The 19,711-nt window shown below is 36.8% G+C and overlaps 1 protein-coding gene and 1 pseudogene across 1 annotated transcript; both read right to left on the bottom strand.

Annotated features, from left to right (window-relative positions):
• Positions 1 to 3,131: 3,131 nt before the first annotated feature.
• On the bottom strand, positions 3,132 to 4,062 carry LOC121043828 (olfactory receptor-like protein OLF2; annotated as a pseudogene).
• A 14,493-nt stretch (positions 4,063 to 18,555) lies between these two features.
• Positions 18,556 to 19,488, bottom strand: LOC121043827 (olfactory receptor 5W2-like). The gene has a single exon (XM_040495829.1). It carries the CDS (start codon positions 19,486 to 19,488, stop codon positions 18,556 to 18,558), a length of 933 nt encoding a protein of 310 aa, XP_040351763.1.
• Positions 19,489 to 19,711: the final 223 nt, after the last annotated feature.

The following is a 19,711-nucleotide window of genomic DNA, read 5'->3' as shown; positions in this document are numbered from 1 at the left end:
GGTCACATCCAGAACCAGAAGGGAGTCCCAGGAGATCAGCTAAGAGGGTCCTTGGCTTTACATAGAAAAGCAATCAAACCTGAGCCAGCAGGAAGTGAAAGCAGAGTTTATTGAAGATATATATAGATACCAATGGAACACCCAGGGCACTTGGAAAGGAAAAGAGGGAGTCTCATCTTCGCTTGGGGTCTGGAGTTTTTATTGGCAGTTGTGGTCTGCTGCACGTGTCTTCTCAGGCTTCTGGACGCCTTCTGGATGAGGGTCCAGGTTTTTTTCAGGAATCACTCATTCCCTGAAACCAGGCATCTTGGTCTCAAGAGAACTGCAGTGGCCTGGAGTAGGCATATGATGGCTCTGCTCAGTCTTTCCTTAGATATAATCTACTATGCTGGAAGCCTCCAAAGATATCATTATATCTTTGCCCCTTACAAGGAGGACATATGTTATTTACATTACAAGGCATGTGTAGATGGGGTGGGGTGCAGGTGCTCGCAAGAATGGAAGCCGGAAAAGAAGCAGCTTTTTCTCTCACGGGGTCCCTTCCAATTCCCTGTCTCAATGTGATCATGCACAAACTGGAGCAGAACCACATTAAGTTGTCAAATCCTTGTGAACGCCCAGATGAGAGTTCTTTGGTTTAATTATTTTCCCAAGTAACTTATATGCCTTTAAGCTTCCCTTACGTTTAGCATCCACAACTACTTTACGTGCTTACGTATATGATACAAAAACGTATTTAAGGCACATACTTGACCTCAGCAATTTTTTCTTTTACTTCCCATGAATAAACATCCAAAAGGTTAATTGTTATTGAATGTTTTTTCATTTTTTCTTTACCCAGATGCTATAGCGGGGCTTGAGTAAAGAGATGAAAATACCCAGTCCTTAAACTCTGAGTATTCATTACCCCACCTTGAAGGTAACGATTTAGGAAACAGAGTAGATTCAACAACGTTCCCAGGCTCAGGGTGGTGTGGGACCCAAGCTTAGCGAGTGCTAGAGGGAAGAAAAGCCCCTAGAGGAAGTGACTGAGTTGTGAATGGTAGCACTACAGCCCAGCCTTACTGGTTTTCTTTAAATTCCACAGAAATGACGTGGTCCTGTCCCCCTGGGGACCCTCTAGTTGCTGATCTATCTGCATAGAATGCTTTCTCTACCTAGTGCATCTCTCAGCGAATTCCTACTTATCTTTTAGATCCCAGACTAATTGTCTGAATTTGCAAGAATTACTTTTCAACTTCTGTTTCGCTTGGGAAGCAAATTAATGCTCAGAGACTGGTTTGTCTTTGCCAGCAATGTATTTAATGTAGGTTCACGGTGGGAGTTTCACTAGGCAATAGCATACACGATAATGTCTCCAAATAAGCCAATAAAGGATAATATACTCCAGTGAATGACAGATTAATCACACTAGTGCTCCAGGCAGGGAGAGATGAAAGGAATGGAGTTCAAATTTAGTCGAAGTGCACCTTTAGGGGAGCTGGTACTCAGGAGAGACGATTCAGCCAATCCTGAGCTGACGTCCGGTTGCCAGTGCAAAAGTAACAGTCCCCTGTTGCTAGAGCACGTTGCTAGGGAATGACAGAATCACTCATCATGAGCATCATGGGCAGGATGATTTTCTGCACAGGCTGCTGCTACCTGGCTATTGGCTTTTGCCACCGCCAGTGGAAGAGTCACCGTTACCAGGCAGGAGCTTATTGACCCGAGGTCATTGGAGAGATATTATTTTAATTAAATTTAATTAAAACAAAATTACTATTGAGTATAGTTGATGTGCAATGTTATATCAGGCTCAGGTGTGCAGCAGTCATGTGACTACTCTGTGCATTACTCAGTGCTCGCACTAAGTGTAGTCATCATCTGTTGCCGATACTGTTACTACAATATGAATGGCTCTATCACCTACGCTGTATTTTTTCCTCCCTGTGACTTATTTATAACTGCAAGTGTGCACCTCTTAATCCCCTTCACCAATTTTGCACACCTCCCCCGCCCCCACTTCCCCTCTGGCAAACAACAAAACTCTGCATTTATGAGTTTCTTTTCTGCCTTTTGATTGCCTGTTTATTCACTTGTTTTTTGAGATTCCATATATACATGAAATCATACGGTATTTGTCTTTCCCTGTCTGAGTGACCTCACTTAGCATAACGTCCTCTATGTCTGTCCATGTTACTGCAGGTGGCAAGATCTCATTCTAGTTTACAGCTGAATAATATTTCATTGTATATATACACCACACCTTCTATATCCGTTCATTTATTAATGGACACCAGCTTGCTTGCATGCCTTGGTTATTGTAAATAATGCTGCAATACACACAGAGATATATATTGTAGCCTTGCTCAGACAGAACACTCTTAGGTGGTCCTCACAAGAATCAATATTTAGAGTCTAAGTACTCCTTTGCCATAGTTGATTCTTCATGTGTGTTTATTAATAAGCTCCCAGGGGGGCCCTTCATCAGCTGAGCTACTGAGTTATTATCAGTAAAAACATATGAGATAACAAAATCCTGAAAAACCTATTTCATCCTTATATCCTTATATCCTTTTGATATCTTTATATCAAAACAACTTTACTCTCAAAAACAATTTTATTTTGTCATAAACAAGTGGATTTGAAGTCATCTCAAACAACAATTTCCTTCACTATATTTGAAAAATGTACTTTGGTTTTATAGTGTTTAGCATTTCTTTCTTTCTTTTTTTTACATTATGGGTAATTATGGTTTTCTAAATAATCTGAGTGTTAATTAAAATTGTAACTTCCATTAGGCAATGAGATTTATTAGTAAATAAACTGCTGGATTCACCATGAAATTCAAAGCACATAAAGGTACTTAGAAAATACTCAATAGCATTTAGAAAATTAAATTCATACACAAATGAAAGACTGAAGACAAAAATTTGGCAAACTCGGAATCTGAAAATTTCACACAAATAAGGAGTACCAACATAAACTCAAGGTATAAAATGAAGCCTGGAGTATTTAGGGAATGACACATTTTGGCATGGCTGGTACATGTTATAAATACTTATTGAATCACACGATTATAGCCAAAACAATTCTGATTTCCATGATTTATAGTGTAAGATTGTGAGAAAAAAATGCATACATATAAGTTTTCAATGAAACCACCGTCTATTTTTAATTTTTTTTCAGAGCTTTGTTCACATCTTTGTTCTGGAGGCTGTAAATCATAGGATTTAACATGGGAATCACAAGGGTATAAAACAAGGAGGTCATTTTGTCTTGATCAGAGTAGGAAGAGTAGGAAGAACTTGGCCGGAAATACATAAAGAGCAGGGTCCCCTGGAAAGTTGCAACAGCAGTTAAGTGGGAGGCACAGGTGGAGAAAGCTTTGAATCTCCCCTCAGCAGAGTGGATCTTTATCACTGCCAGGATGATCTAACAGTAAGACGCAAAGAGCCCTGAAAGGGTAATCAGCTCAATGAAGCCCAAAATGGTGAATATCACTAACTCATTAACTTGGGTATCTGAGCAAGATAACAAAAGGAGAGGTGGGACATCACAGAATAAGTGGTTGATCACATTTGACTGACAGAAACATAAGTGAAATATTAATATTGTATTTACAGAAGCATCTACAATTCCCATCATGTAAACCCCAGCCATAAGCATAAAGCACACTCTGCTGGATGTGTTGGCCGTGTAGAGCAAGGGGTTGCTAATGACCTTGTAGCGATCAAAGGCCATCACTGCCAACCGTAGACACTCAGAATCTACAAAGGTGCAGAAGATCTAGAATTGCAGAGCAGAGCCATAGAAGGGAATTGACTTGTTCTTTGCAGTGAGACCTACCAGCATCTGGGGTCCAATTGCTGTAGAATAACAGAAGGAGAGGTGGCTGAGGAAGAAATACACTGGTGTGTGAACCTGGGAATCCATTCTGATTAAAATGATCATCCCAAGGATTGCAACCAGAATGATGAGATAAGCAACTAGAAATGTGATAAATAGGGTCACTTTAATTCCAGGGTTATTGCTAATTCCCAGGAGAAGGAATTCATTCACAGAAGAGCAATTTTTTTCCATCCATTCTTCTTTATTCTTCCAAAATGCTACAGAAATGATCAAGAAATGGTAGAACACAGGTTTAACTCTCAATTTTAACACTCAGAAAAATAAACACTCAAAAAAAAAGTTTTAACACTCAGAAAAATACCATCTGTAAATCACAAAGGATTTATTTCAACACATTATGTTTTTTACGGTCTTAATCTTGAGACAGTAGTCCCGACAAGTTTCATGGTTATGTTGCTGGCAGAAGTTAAAGTGTTTGGATATAGAATTTAGAGAAAGTTTGATTGTAAATTTAGGTATCATCCATAAGATATATCATTTATGTGCACTTTCATTGCTTTAAGTCAATAGTCAGTCATTACAGATCAAATATAATACACAAGTAACACTTCAGTTAAAAACAAAGTTGGAATATGAATTCTTGTGTTTTAAAAATAAATATCTCATTGGGGTGCCTGGGTGGCTCAGTCAGTTAAGTGCCTGACTTTGGCTCAGGTCATGGTCTCAAAGTTTGTGAGTTTGAGTCTCACATTGGGCTTTGTGTTGACAGCTCAGAGCCTGGATTCTGCTTTGGATTCTGTGTCTCCCTCTTTTTTCTGCCCTTCCCCTGATCACACTCTGTCTCTCAAAAATAAATATATATATATATATATATATATATATATATATTTTTTTTTTTTAATTTAAAAAAAACAAATACCTAATTGACCATAAAATGATTAAATTTATTGAATTCTCTAAGAATCATAATTTGTTTGGGACATCTAGGTGGCTAAGTGGGTTGAGCATAGGACTCTTGATTTTGGCTTAGGTCATGATCTCATGGTCTTGAGATTGAGCACAGAGTTGGGCTCTATAGGGAGAGAGTGGAGATTGCTTGGATTTCTCTCTTTCACTCTCTCTCTCTGCCCCTCACCCACTCACGAGCCTGTGCGCACTCTCTGTCTCTCAAAATAAATAATAAACATTTAGAAAAAAGAAACCATGATTTATTTAAGACTTATTAAGTTTGAAACAATGAACGTATCTCTGATTTAAGAATAATGAACAACATGTTTGTGACTATTTCCACCCACATTGTTTTTAGTATTCACTGAGACATTAGATATATCTTAATAAACCTTTCTCTAGTTATATATTACCACTTTGCCACGTTTATATTACTTACATGCAAGAGTGGTCTCATGCCAAAAGACATTTATCTTGACCAGTAAAAAAAGAATATTGAAAACAGGTGGATACAGCAGAATTTAACACATACATTTCCATCTCTGGATTTTAAAACTGACTTGTTTGTTAAAAATAAAGAGGAAAACAAGAGTAATAAACATACCTTTGATTTATAGGCTTCCGTGTGTGTGTGTGAGTGTGTATGCATGTACCCGTCTTTCTACTGATATATGAAAACTGAAATATGGATGATAACTGATTGTCTTTTAGATTTCAGTAAATATCATATGTGGTTCATATGGGTTCAATTTACACAAATTAGTATTTGTGTAGTGATATCTCAACTATTACTGGTAAAAAAAAGTAGAAAAAAATCTTAAGTGTGCATATACCCTTTCACAGTGAGTAAAAAACCTCATATCTATCTATCTATATAAATTTTGATTAGGATACAAATAAGTAAAACTGTTTATTTGCTACTCAAAATGAATGGATTCACCCTACTTAAATGAGAAATACCTCTTTTTTTTTTTTGCCATTTGATTGCAGATTAACCAAAGGAAATGAGTAAAATAATCATTTACACTTTTAAAAATATTTGATTCCTCATTTTTCCAAATATAAACTTTTTTTTTGTTGATTATTTAAATTTAGTGACTCAGAAACTACCTGTGATGGGCAAGCCTTTCTGTGCTGGCCCCTGATAGCTGAATGCTGCAGACAGATTGTATTTTATTTTTACTCAGTGTCATTTGGGATTTAAATATCTCAGGCCTCTGTGCTCATGCTTCTATATTATATAGAAGCATCCAATTAGATATCTAGTTCTGTATTTTCTCCCGTGAATGTTGCAACAATTTCCACAAAGGCTGAATTTAAATTCTTCGCTCTTGAACCAAATGGGTCATCGTTAGGAAGGTAAAATGATTTTTATAGTATGATTCGTTGTTACCTTGAGTCTATACCATCTTCCTCCAATCAGATCGGACTTCTAATGAAACTCAAATAGGCCTCCTACTTAATTACTTTGTTAGTTACTATCTATTCCATTAAATATATACTAAATTAATAAGTTTGAATTACTTTATGACTAAGGGTGTCTGGGTGTGTCAGTCAGTTAAGTGTCTGACTCCTGGTTTTGGCTGAGGTCATGATTACATGATTCATGGGTTCAAGCCCCATATTGGCCTCCATGCTGCTGGTGTGGAGCCTGCTTGGGATTCTCTCTCTTTCCCTTTCTCTGTGCCCTTCCCCTGCTGTTTGCACTCTCTCTTTCAAAATAAGTAAATATGTGAGGAACAAGTTTAGGAATTCCCTGGGCTTGTACCAATGCGTTAAAAAGGCACAAAGAATTACAAAGCTATAGGATGCTCACACCCAAGTTTAGGTAAACAAGATTAGGGGAATAAGGATAAAGAAGGGGAGCGAAGGCCCCAGAATAGAGTTGGGGGGGACAAAGGTTTCCAGAATAGTGAAGGGGGGCAAAGGCCCCCAATACAATGGTATATGAAGTAAGCAAGATTAGGTAGTCAGGGCGAAAGCGTCCCCCAACTTAGTAGTATAGCAGAAAATTGCTTTCACAGGAGGGAAGGACCAAGTTAGGTAAACAGGTAAATAGGGCTATAGACTGCTGCTGCGCTGCATGTGAAGCTGCCCAGAGTGGAGCTGATTAGCAAAAGAAAAGGTGCCTTGTTGACCCTGAAGTTACTCACTCTATCTGTCTCATCCCCTAGGCTGGCTAAGATAAACAGAGGTGGTGCCTCATGTCTGCTGTAAACAACCTTCTGCCCGGCTGCCAGTGCCAGGATTTTGTTTTGTATTAACCCAAACCCCTAACCCCGAATGTCTTCAAGACCCCCCTTTCCTTCACATCCATGAGTTAATGTTCACAGTTTCATTGTCCCTTTGTGCACGTCCATCACCATGTTTATAAGCCTGCTGATCCTAATAAAAACAGGACAAGAACCTTTATTCGGGGACCTTGTCTTTTTCTGGACATTGGCCATCTCTTGCATTTTAATCCTGCATCTGCTTTCTTACTGGCCAAGAAAGAACTTTAGACTTAGAGTCTATGACATATATACACTTAAAAAGTATTTTATGACCATCACATCCACTATACATAGCCTACTGTTTCTTGCACTATCTTTATTTTATTCAGATATGTATCTTTGACTACCTTATAAGCTCTTTCATAATAACAACTGCAATGGGCTAATTTGTGTATATCCTGCAGCCCTAGCACCAGCACTTGTACAAACTGAAACTTTGTTCTTAAGTATTTTAAGCGGATAGGCTGGTGGGCGATAAATAGTTGGAATAAAGAGGCTCTTTTGGACTGTTTCAGCTAATATAGATCATAAGTACATGTGTGCATGAAAAAGGTTTAAGAAAAAACAAGGTTCTATTTGTTTCTTTTTTATTTTCAAATTTTCTTTTAAATTCTAGTTGGTTAACATACAATGCAGTATTGGTTTCAGGAGTAGAATCCGGTGATTCGTCAATTACATAAAACACCCAGTGCTCATCACCAGTGCCCTCCTTTAAAAAAATTGTTTATTTATTTTTGAGAGATAGAGCATGAGCAGGGGAGGGGCAGAGAGAGGGGGAGACACAGAATCTGAAGCACACTCCAGGGTATGAGCTGTAAGCACAGATCCTGATGCATGACTCAAACTCATGAACCGTGAGATCATGACCTGAGCTGAAGTCAGACACCCAACCAACTGAGCCACCCAGGTGCCCCTCAACTATCTTTTCGATTAGTTCATTTTGTTCAGTGTGTACTTGCAAGTAGAAGAAAAATTCATTCACACACACTTATGTATTTAATTTGAATATATGAAAAACTAATAAAAAATGAGAAAATGAGAATTTTCAAGGTTCTACAACTGATTGATGGTAGTCGTGTTTAATTAAAGATGATTTCAAATTCTTTGACGTTTGATATCATGGACACATGATATCTTTACCCCTTCCTATTAAATTGGGCTGGACTTTGACTGCTTTGATGAATACAGTATGGAAAAAATAATTGTCATTCTGGGACCAGCTTTCAAGCGGTGTATACTTTTTACAAATGTAATTATTTTAATGAAGTTAATAGTAGTCAAAACTAGAAACAAAGAGATGTTCACAAATAGGGGAATAAATATATTAACAACATTATAAAATCATTAAAAGGAATACATTGGTGCCCTTTGTATTGGTGTAGAAGGATTTGCAAAAGACTACAGTTAATTGGGAAATTTAACATGCAATGAATTATACAGTATTATACACTATTTTCTGGAAAGCAAATGATGATCATATAGTCACTAATGAATGACCATGATGAGAAAATAAGAAAAAAAAAGATGTAGCATACTTGAGATCGATGTGTGGAATGAAGTAATGAGGGGAAAAATTATCCACTAAGAAAATAAAATTAAAACATACATAAAATAATCCCATTTATATTTTCATACATATGTGTGTATTGTGTGTGTTTGGGTTTGTGTTTTCATTTATGTATTTCAAAGAGGGTATGATTTCCTAGTTTTACTGAGATACAATTGACATGTAATATTGTGGAGTTTTCTCCTGCTTTCTGAAAGTTTGCGTGGGATTAGTATCTAAAATCTATAAAGAACTTATCAAACTCTGCACCCAAAAAATAAATAAACCAGTTAAGAAATGGGCAGAAGACATATCGACAACATTTTTCTAAAGAAGGCATCCAGATGAGGAACAGACACATGAAAAGATACTCAACATTACTCATCCTCAGGGAGACACAAATCAAAACCGCAATGAAATAGCACCTGTCAGATGCTAAAATGAACCTGTCAGGTTGGCTAAAATGAACACAGGAAACAGCAGATGTTGGTAAGAATGTGAAGAAAAGCAATCCCTTTTACACTGTTGGTGGGAATGCAAACTGGTGCAGCTGCTGTGGAAAACAGTATGGAAGTTCTTCAAAAAAGTTAAAAATAAAAATACTCTATGACCCAGCAAATGCACTACTAAGTATTTACCCAAAAGATACAAAAATACTGATTCAAAGGGCTATATGACCCCAATGTTTATAGCAGCATCATCAATAATAAGCAAATTATAGAAAGAACCCAAATGTCCATCAACTAATGAATGGATAAAGAAGGTGTGGTGAACACACACACACACACACACACACACACACACAATGTAATATTACTCAGCCATCAATAAGAATGAAATCTTGCCCTTTGCAATAATGTGAATGGATCTAGAGAGTATGACGCTAAGTGAAATAAGTCATTAGAGAAAGACAAAATACTGTATGATTTCACTCATATGTGGAATTTAAGAAACAAAACAGATGAACATAGGGGAAGGGAGAAAGAGAGAGAGGGAAGCAAACCATAAGATACTCTTAACAACAGAGAACAAACCAAGGGTTGATGGAGGGAGATGGGGGGCGGGGAATGACCTAAATGGGCGGTGGGTATGAAGGAAGGCACTTGCTGTGTTTTGCAGTGGGTGTTGTCTGTAAGTGATGAATCACTCAATTCTACTCCTGCAGCCGATATTACACAATGCGTTCACTACCTAGAATTTAAATAAAAATTTGGAAAAAAAAGTACACTTGTGTTGTACCACTTCATTTTTACAAAAGACCCACAATTGTATTTGTTTTTGCTAATTGATGTGCAGGAGTCATTTAGCTAGTTTCTTGGTTTCTTTCAGAAGGAATTGTACCATGTGTAGCTATGCATTTGGTGTGTCCGTGGGAAGCAGGGTGTTGAGCCTCTTATGTCACCATATTTAAAGACTTCCCCTTGGCCCTGATAATACTGCATTTGGAAGCAGCTATTTGCCTTTAGTCTTTGGGAATGTGTGAGAAGGATATGATGTAGAGAGACTAAAATGAGGGTTGAAGTAGACAGGCTAGAATATATAAAGCCTTTTAATGTGGTGTTTCCTATTTATGTAAAAATGCCAAGATAGTCATTATAGGCCATCTGCCCAAGCTTCTATTTGAGTCACGATTCCTTAAAAAATATTTTCCAGAATGTGTTGTTCAATTTCATATATTCACACGTAGGAGGCCCACGATTAATTGAATCTCTCAATTCTATTTTTGTAATTCCATTTTTAGGGATTAAAATGTCTTATTCTGTAGTTAAAAACCACTCGATCTGATAAAACAGCCAATACCTAGATCAATCAGCCTTTAGATGCTATAATATATAGCTGACATAAGGGAGAGAGATGGGTTAATCTGATTATAAGTTTACATACTCTAAATTAGTAGTAATCCAGTGACAGCCCATTCTTCTTGAACAATTTATTTCAAACGATATTTTCTACTGTGCTGCTACTTATAAGTAAGAGCTCCATAAAAGTATGTGTTAAATGGAAAAAGATCATACAGGTGGAAACCTTTGAAGCGCTTTATAAAAAATAAAACAAAATTCTCCATAGATATTTTTTCAGCATGATACTTTGTGAGAAGTCACAGCATCCTATAAATGTCCTTTGAAAACCTGAGAGTCTCCTTGGGCTTTACTTCCATTCTGAAATGTTTTCATACAAAGACATTTTGCAGTCGCAGCTAAAAAACTGAAGACATTCACTGGTTTTAACTTCTACAATGCAAATGATTAAGAGTGTCTTTGAGTCTTACATGGTCCTTCAAATATATGCTGTATATATGGCGTCTCAATAAGTGGATTCACTGCTTTTATTTTCAGAAGCTAGAGCAGAGACAGATGAAATAGATAAATAGCAAGAAAGAATATGGTATGTAGTTTATGTATGAAACTGTTAGGATATTCTTTCTATGCTGATTAATGATTGGCAGGTATAGCCTTTTTATAGTCATTTCTATCACTCTCTCTCACCCACACAGGGAGATAGAGAGATGATAGAGAGATGATACATAGATAGATATGTAGATAGATGATAGATATACACATATAGATAGATATAGATAGATATATAAATATCTCTCCCTCTTTCTCTCTCTCTCTCTCTCTCTATATATATATATATGTATATATCTGAATTCAAGTCAAAAACATTTTTTGGCCATATTTAACAGATAGGGGTTGCTTTTAAAACTTATAAATATGCATTAAATACATACAGCATCACCATAAAACCCTTATTTTGAGTTCCTGTCTTTATCATAAAAAGAATATGGATCTGTGTTTAACTGGAGAAAAGTCGACCTGAACAAAAATGATTGATAATGTGTTATTTCTTTCTGAAACTGAGTAAGAAGAGAATATACCATTTTTGTTCGATAGCCCTTAGGACTTACATCTCTAAAGTCTGTCCTGATTCACTATGTGGTAACAATGTGTAGTTAATTAAGATTTGTCTCCACAATAAATGACACAATTTTGTTTACCAGAGGGGAACATTTTTGTTTTTATGAAAAAATTAAATTAAATTTAAATTAAATGTAGGGAAAATTAAATTAAATTAAGGGAAAATTAAATATAAATAAGAAAACCACAGCAATATATTATTATCTAGAACTGAACTAGTGATATTTTTCTTAGATGAAAGAAGGACACACTGACTCTCTTTTTCCCCCCGAAAGAAGAGACTAAATGTCCCAAGTGAAAAGTGCCTTCCCTGTACCAGAAGGGACAGAGACATCTTTATCACCAGAAAAAGTCAGAATAGAAAGGGCTGTATAAAGAAACCTTTATTACTTCCTTACTAATTTGCTCCCCGAAGCCCAAACTTCTTTGACTTTCCAGTTCTTCACGCTGTATTTTTCCTTTGTGTAGAATGTATAAAAGCTGCCTGCTTTGGTCACCGAGTCTTGTGTTTCTATGAGCTCCAAGCATATGAAATTACACATTTTTCTCCTGTTAGTCTGTTTTATGTCGATTTAATTATTAGACCGACCAGAGAATGTGGGAGAGAAGTAAGGAAAATTTTCTCTTCCATATAATATGCAATTTTTTATATCATAAATAACTTGAGATAAATGAAAGTGTGCATCCATAATTCATCAAATGCTGTGTTTCTATATGGAAATCCTTCAAAATGGACTTAAGGGAATAAAGACCATTTTTTCATATATTACGTCTTTCACTACTATAAAATATCACGTATTTAATATGCTATCTTATGTATTCTAACTGGTTATTAACAACCTTCTCATACGGATGCAGACATGGGCATCTGGAGTCTCACAGATACTAGGCTTTTCTGGATGCAATACCCTCGCTCTCGATAGATTCCTGATGACAGCATCAGGAAATAAATCTCTCTCCAGAAATAATTCTCATGGCTAATCTCAGGGAATGCTCAAGTGTGTTTACCCTAAAGTCTCATTTGGAAATGAACAAAACCGGGGATGACAGATTTCCAGGATTCTAAGCAACTTCAAGTTCCTCTAAGTTGGTTCTCTAATGCAGCAGGATTCCAGCCTGTGTGATTGATGGCTGAAGGCAGCATATAAGGAGGGTCACCAGATGGAAGCGTGGTCTGTAATATATATTAAGCTGAACTCTTGAACGTCACTGACATTGGTGTGATGAGAAAGTAATGTGGAAGGTGGCTGCATTGCAGGATTCCAGAGAGCAAATACATAATAAGAAAATCAGTGGCCTCTGAATTTGCGCTCTGTGGTAGCCGCAGGGGATGCTCTCTTTAGTGGCCATGTTCTGAGTGGCATTTTACAACATGCTAATCAAGACAGGACACCTAAATATCACAGCTTGCTATGCATTCATTGAATATCTACTGTTGATAAATGTCTCCAGATAATGTATAATAATCACGCACATCAGCTGTATTTTCTGAGCTTTAATGCAGTTCATTTAATTGCTCCTAAACCAGTAAATGCAAAACTTGAGGAGGAAAGAAACTAAGATGTGTTAGGCATATACTAGCTTATGTTCTTGAGTAGTCCGGTACTTTCCTGTTTAATCAGAAACTTTATCTGGGACTTAGCAGGAGCACAGGATTTCTTCTGCTTTTTTTTTTTCTCTTATTAGTGTATTGTTTTTGTTTCTTGCTTTCTATAAAGCTAGAACTCTCCACAATGAAATTAGTATACTTTTAAATTTGGGAAAAATGATTCTCAGTGACAATTTTTGATGCTTTCATATATTCCTTTGTCATTCTTTGTGTGATGGTCCCAGTACTGAGGCAACAAAAGTATTCGTGTGGGAGATACCGTTGAGGCAAGGCTCAAACCATGTAACTAATTGCTACTAATTGCCCACCAGTTAAAATTAAGAAACGGATTCATTTTTGTTACCCAAGACATTTTCTGCCATTGTTTACTTCCTTGGTACTTATTCAGAGGATGTGGAATTGTCCTCAGTCCTTTCTTCTGATTCTTTTCGAGTTAATTGTTTCCTCAGATGCTTCCCTGTGTAGAAGGATGTGAAAATCCCACAGGTTCCATTTTGTTCAACCAGGACCTAACTTTAGCCTCTAAAACAGGGTTTCTCCTCAAGACCATGTAAACTAACTTCCCTTCACTCTCCTCCTTCCCATGATTTAAATCTGAGCTTGTATAGCTACATTATTATTATAACTTAGGTACCTTAATGGATCTCGGTTTTCTTAAAAATGGAGTTATAAAGGGACACCTGGGTGGCTCATTGGTTAAGCACTGGACTCTTGATTTCAGCTCAGGTCACAATCTCCCCTGTTGTGAGTTCCAGCCTTGTGTTGGGCTCTGTGCTGCCAGTGTTGAGTCTGCTTAGGATTCTCTCTCTCCTTCTCTTTCTGCCCCTCCCTCACTCTCTCTCTCTCTCTCTCTCTCTCTCTCAAAATAAATAAACTTAAAAACAACTAGTTAAATTGTTTTTAAAAGAATAGAGTTACAGGGGAGCCTGGGTGGCTCAGTCAGTTCAGCGTCCCATTTCAGCTCAGGTCATGATCTCACGGTTCATGGGTTTGAGCCCCACATCGGGCTCTGTGCTGACATCTCAGAGCCTGGATCCTGCTTCGGATTCTGTGCCTCCCTCTCTCTCTGCCCCTCCCCCCATTTTCTCTCTCTCTCTAGTATAAAATAAAGCATAAAAACTTAAAAAAGGAGAAAGAGTTATAAATAACTGAAAAAAGAATGTTTTTAGGAGAAATTCTATACATCAATTATAGGCAAGCGAGAAAAATTTATGTATAATTAGGGGTTTCTGGATCACCTTGGTGATACTCAAGCAGTAGGAGGTAGGCAACCATCTACCTAAAAGATCACCTTCTTCAGAAAATAGTTGTCCGTCCTGTCACATTGAGTATTATGACAAAGGGTTCCTGGCATGATGATGGTACCAAAGTACACTGAGTTTCCCTGCTGCTGGAGGAAAGACTAGAAGTTCCTGCAGGTGGATAAAGGCATTGTCTGCAAGCAAGTCAGAATTTTTAATAACGTGAAGAATGTGTACTAAGATATTCTATGACATGCGGGCACTACATCAATTTTGCAGATATATTAAGAACACATACTGTGTACAAGGAACTGTTAGGTTAAACAACCTAGGTTGTTAACCTAGGTTAAGCAACCCTGAGGTTGCTTACGATATGGTAGAAAATACACTATGTGTTTGGGAAATATATTTAGAGTATAATCTACTTATAGAAACTTTCTCAGGATGTATACTGCAGTTATTTTCAGAAACAAAAATTTCCTTCACTCCAAAGGAGAACGTTACTAGCGTCTGTAGAATTCGTCCCGAGAACCACCGCAAGGTGACGTCTAGCAAGCTAGGTTAGTTTTAAGTTCTTAAAGTATACACAGCTTTTACACGTTTTTTTTGTTTTTTTTTTTTTTTTTTTACTTTGCTCATTTCGTGGAGCAGTATGTTTGTGAAATTTCTCCATGTTGTTGCGCATGGAAGCAGTGAGTTCACTTCCCTGCTGTGTCGTTTCCCAGTGTGCTAACATGTCATGAAATAACTTATCTCCTCTAGAGCAACAGTCAAACTATAGCGCAAAGTATGTTTGGACGTGAGACACTTCCTATTTATATACATTTATATATGGTCGAGGATTGTTTTGGCAATACACGGACCATCCTAAGGGACTGTGACTAAGAATTTATGGCCTGCAAACCCTAAAATATGCCGCACTTAACACTTTAGGAAAAAATTTTGTTAACTCTTGTCCTGTTGTGTTGATCTAAGTTGTTTTCAGTTTGATGCTAATGATAATAATGCGATGAGGAATATTTGCACACATGTCTTGGGCAGACATACTCACTCATTTCACCTCAGCATAAATCTGGGAATAGAGTTTTTAGGTCATAAGACATTTATGTGGCCAGCACGAGCAGACATAAGCATACGGTTTTGCAAAGTAAAATGCCAATTCTGCTTTCTACTGTCAGGGTGTAAGAGCTACGATTGTTCCATATCGTCATCAATACTTGGCATTTCAATTGTTTACATATTTTGCTCTTCTATATGCGAATCAGAATATACTACATTTACATATTCATTTTTATTTTCTTGAATACCAATGCAGTTGGATATCCACTCTCTGAAGTGCCTAGGAAATTCTGAATTTGCGTAACTGGCCACTAAAAAGGGTCACACTGACAAGTACTTGGCTCTCTGAAATTGGTATTATCTACCTGGCTTCAAATTTAGGGAGAGGTAACCCAAAATTAGTTGAGTCAGTCAATTCTATTTTTGGAATTCCATTTCTGGGGTGTAGAAGTTCCTATTTCTTCGTTCACACCCACTAGATCTGAAAAAACAGTTAATATGTAGATCAAATCAGTCTTCAGATACTGGAAAATATGGTGGCTGTCCTAAGGGAGCAATGCTGGTTAATCAGATTGCATATTAAAATTCTCTAATTTTAAGTAGCAATCCACTCACACTCTCTTTTTTTGGACAAATATTTTAAGCAATGATTTCTTCCATGCTGCTGCTCTTAATTTTAAAAGTGCCTGTGTTCATTGAGAAAATATGGTACAGATGAAAACCTTTCAAACCTTTTATTAATAAATAAATTTCTTCACAGTTTTTCTTTTCCAGCATGACACCCAGTGACAGGTCACAGGGTTCCACAAATGCCCTCTGAAAAAGGAGAGGAATTGTTTCTTCCACTCTAAAATGTTTGCTCACAAAACTATTTAAAAGTAGCAGCTACAAAATCTAAGAAATTCAGTAGTTTTTAGCCTCAAAAATTGTAATGGATAATTAAGAGTGTCTTTGGGTCTGATATGGTTCTTTAAATATAAGGATATTCCCATGCTATTTCAACAAGTTGTTTTAGTCATTAGAAATTAAGACAGAGAAAGTTCAAATAGACCAATATCAAGAACATACACACATAAATGCTCTTTGTTTCTAGTGTAACTAATATGTAGGTGTTTACAGACTCATTATCTTGGTATCCACAATCATTTTATGTACTTCCTCAAAAGTTATAGAAAACAAAATATAATATAACATAACATAACATAATATAATATAATAATATAATATAATATAATATAATATAATATGTAGCATAACAGTATAATAATAAATTGCATATATATATATATTCCGACTACATACTTTACAGTTATATAATTGTGTTACTAATTTCTAATAAACATTCAAAAATGTTGCCTGGTGTTTTTAATTTATCATTTAATTTTTTTTTTCCATTTTGTGTCCCATACAGTAAGCAGGGATATTTGGATAATACAAACAGTATTTGGATAACAGTATTTGGATAATACAAACAAAATGTTCAATTCTTTTTTTAATTTTTTAATGCTTATTTATTTTTGAGAGAGAGAGACAGTGTGAGTGGGAGAGGGGCTGAGAGAGAGAGGCAGGCAGGGAATCTGAAGCAGTCTCCAGGCTCTGAGCTGTCAGCACAGACCCCAGAATGGGGCTCGAACTCATGAACCATGAGATCATGACCTGAGCCTAAGTCAGACACTTAACTGACTGAGCCTCCCAGGTACCACCCATGTGCCCCCAAAGTGTTCAATTCTTGACAAAGCATGCTCCCAACCACATATTAGAAGCAATTATTTAGTAAACAGAATGATATTAAAACAGTGTTTAAGGGAGAGGTTTTACTATGTATTACAAAAAGAGACATTTATCCAGGACAGAGAAGAGAAAAGAAAGGAAGGAAATTTCCCTGGAGGATTGGTAGAGGAACTGATTTTTGATAATTACAGCACAATGATGCCCAAAGCCCTTTCCGCTGTTCTTTATAACCTAACCATTTTGATTCCTTTTCTTCTCCCCCACTTTCTTGGGATCAAATTGACATATAACATTGGGAATTTTTAAAAGGGTACAAGGTGAGTTTTGATATATGTCTACTTGGTGAAATCATCATTGCTATAACGTTAATAAACACATTCGTTGCCTTACATAGTTACCAACTTTATATCGTGTTGAGAACATTTAAGAACAAATTCTTAGCAAATTTCAATTATGCAATACAGTATTGTTAATTGTAGTCACCATACTGCACACTATGTCCCCCGAAGCTTATTCAGCTTATAACAGAAAGTTTGTACTATCTGACCAACGTGTCCCCATTTTGCCCACTCCCCAAGCTCCTGGCAACCACTGTTCTACTCTCTGCTTTTATGAGTCCAGCTTTTTTAGATTCCGCAAACAAGTGAGATCATATAATATTTATCTTTCTCTGTCTGACTTATTTCACTCGGCATAATGCCTTCAAGGTCCATCCATGTTTTGGCAACCACAACTTCTTTACTTTTAAAAGTCATGACTTGGCCACCGCAAGACCTCTCTGATTGTCAGATACACTGCCTACTATCTTTACTTCTCCAAGATCCAACTTGCATCTTTTGAGATCTTTTGAGACTCAATATCTCCAGCCAATGAAGCCTTTCTTTTATACTAGATTTAGACATTTTCTGTGGATAAAGCCCCCTGTTTTTTTTACTTCATGATGAATTTGAAAGTTATGAATTATTTGGTGCTTAGTTAGGTAATGTTGGTTACCTTGAGTAGATTACAAGATTCGTTAGTATAGAAACTACTGGATATGCCATGGGATACAAAGCATTTAAATACCCAAGTTCACTTAGTAAGCACACACTCAATCTAAGTATAATAAATTAATGTTTGAATGAATGAAAGAATGAACAAATAAAAATCTGGCAAAATGAGAAAAGTGCGAAAAGTTTTCCACAAAGAAAGAGTACCGTATACAAAATCTAGATGCATAATAAAGTATGATATATATAAGGAACTGCAATATTATTGTGATAGGGTTTCAAAACAAACTCATCTTATTCAATTAAAGTTTTCGAGACAACTTTATTTCTCTTCTGTTATGCAATATAATTTTATATAAACTATAACCACAAAGTGTGTGTGTGTGTGTGTGTGTGTGTGCATGTGATATTTAAAACCATCTTTTAATTTTTATTTTTTTCAGGGCCTCTTTCACATCTTTGTTCCTCAGGCTGTAAATCAGTGGGTTTAACATGGGAATCACAAGGGTGTAAAACAAGGAGGTCATTTTATCTTGATCAAGAGAGTAGGAAGAACTTGGCCGGAAATACATGAAGAGAATGGTTCCCTGGAAAATTGCAACAGCAGTTAAGTGGGAGGTGCAGGTGGAGAAAGCTTTGAACCTCCCCTCAGCAGAATGGACCTTCAGGACGGATAGGATTATATAACAATAAGAGATAAGGACTCCTAAAATGGTACTCAGTTCAATGAAGCCAAAAAATGTGAATAATGCCAACTCATTGATCTCTGTATTTGAGCAGGAAAGAAGGTAGAGTGGAGGTAGATCACAGAAGAAATGATTAATCTCCTTTGATCCACAGAAACATAACCGGAATGTTAGTGTCGTGTGTATCAAAGCATCTGCCGTTGCCAGCACGTAAACCCCGGCCATGAGCAGGAAGCACACTCTGCTGGACATGTTGACCGTGTAGAGCAAGGGGTTGCTAATGGCCTTGTACCGATCAAAGGCCATCACCGCCAGCAGTAGGCATTCGGAATCAGCAAACGTACAGAAGACCAAGAATTGCAGAGCACAGCCAACGAAAGGGATTGATGTATTTTTGGCTAGAAGGTCTACCAACATTTTGGGCCCAATAGCTGTGGAATAACAGAGGTCACAGAAAGAGAGGTGGCTAAGGAAAAAGTACATTGGTGTGTTCAAATGAGAATTCATTCTAATTAGAATAATCATTCCGAGGTTTGCAAAAAGATTAATGAGATAAATAACAAGAAACATTGTAAATAGGGTTGCTTTCATCCCAGGGTTATTGGTAATTCCCAAGAAAATGAAATCAGTCAAGGATGAACAATTTCCTACATCCATTCTTCTATATCCTTGTCTAAACTTTTGAGAACATGACCAAGACGATGATAGATAACACATGTAACTCTTCTGACAGCCACAAAATACCTGTAAGGCAGAACACAATTTCTTCCCTCAACTGTCTTTTATACTCATAAAATTACTCGGTCAATTCTTTAAAGAGGCATTGCTACCTCTATGGCAATAATAAAAATATCTATGATAGGTCGTTAAGAAACTTTGA

Source organism: Herpailurus yagouaroundi, unplaced genomic scaffold (genome assembly GCF_014898765.1).
Source record: "Herpailurus yagouaroundi ecotype Mexico unplaced genomic scaffold, PumYag 187, whole genome shotgun sequence".
In the NCBI taxonomy this organism is placed as follows: domain Eukaryota; kingdom Metazoa; phylum Chordata; class Mammalia; order Carnivora; family Felidae; genus Herpailurus; species Herpailurus yagouaroundi.
The sequence above is the reverse complement of the archived record's forward strand: the minus strand, read 5'-3'. Positions and strand labels throughout refer to the sequence as shown.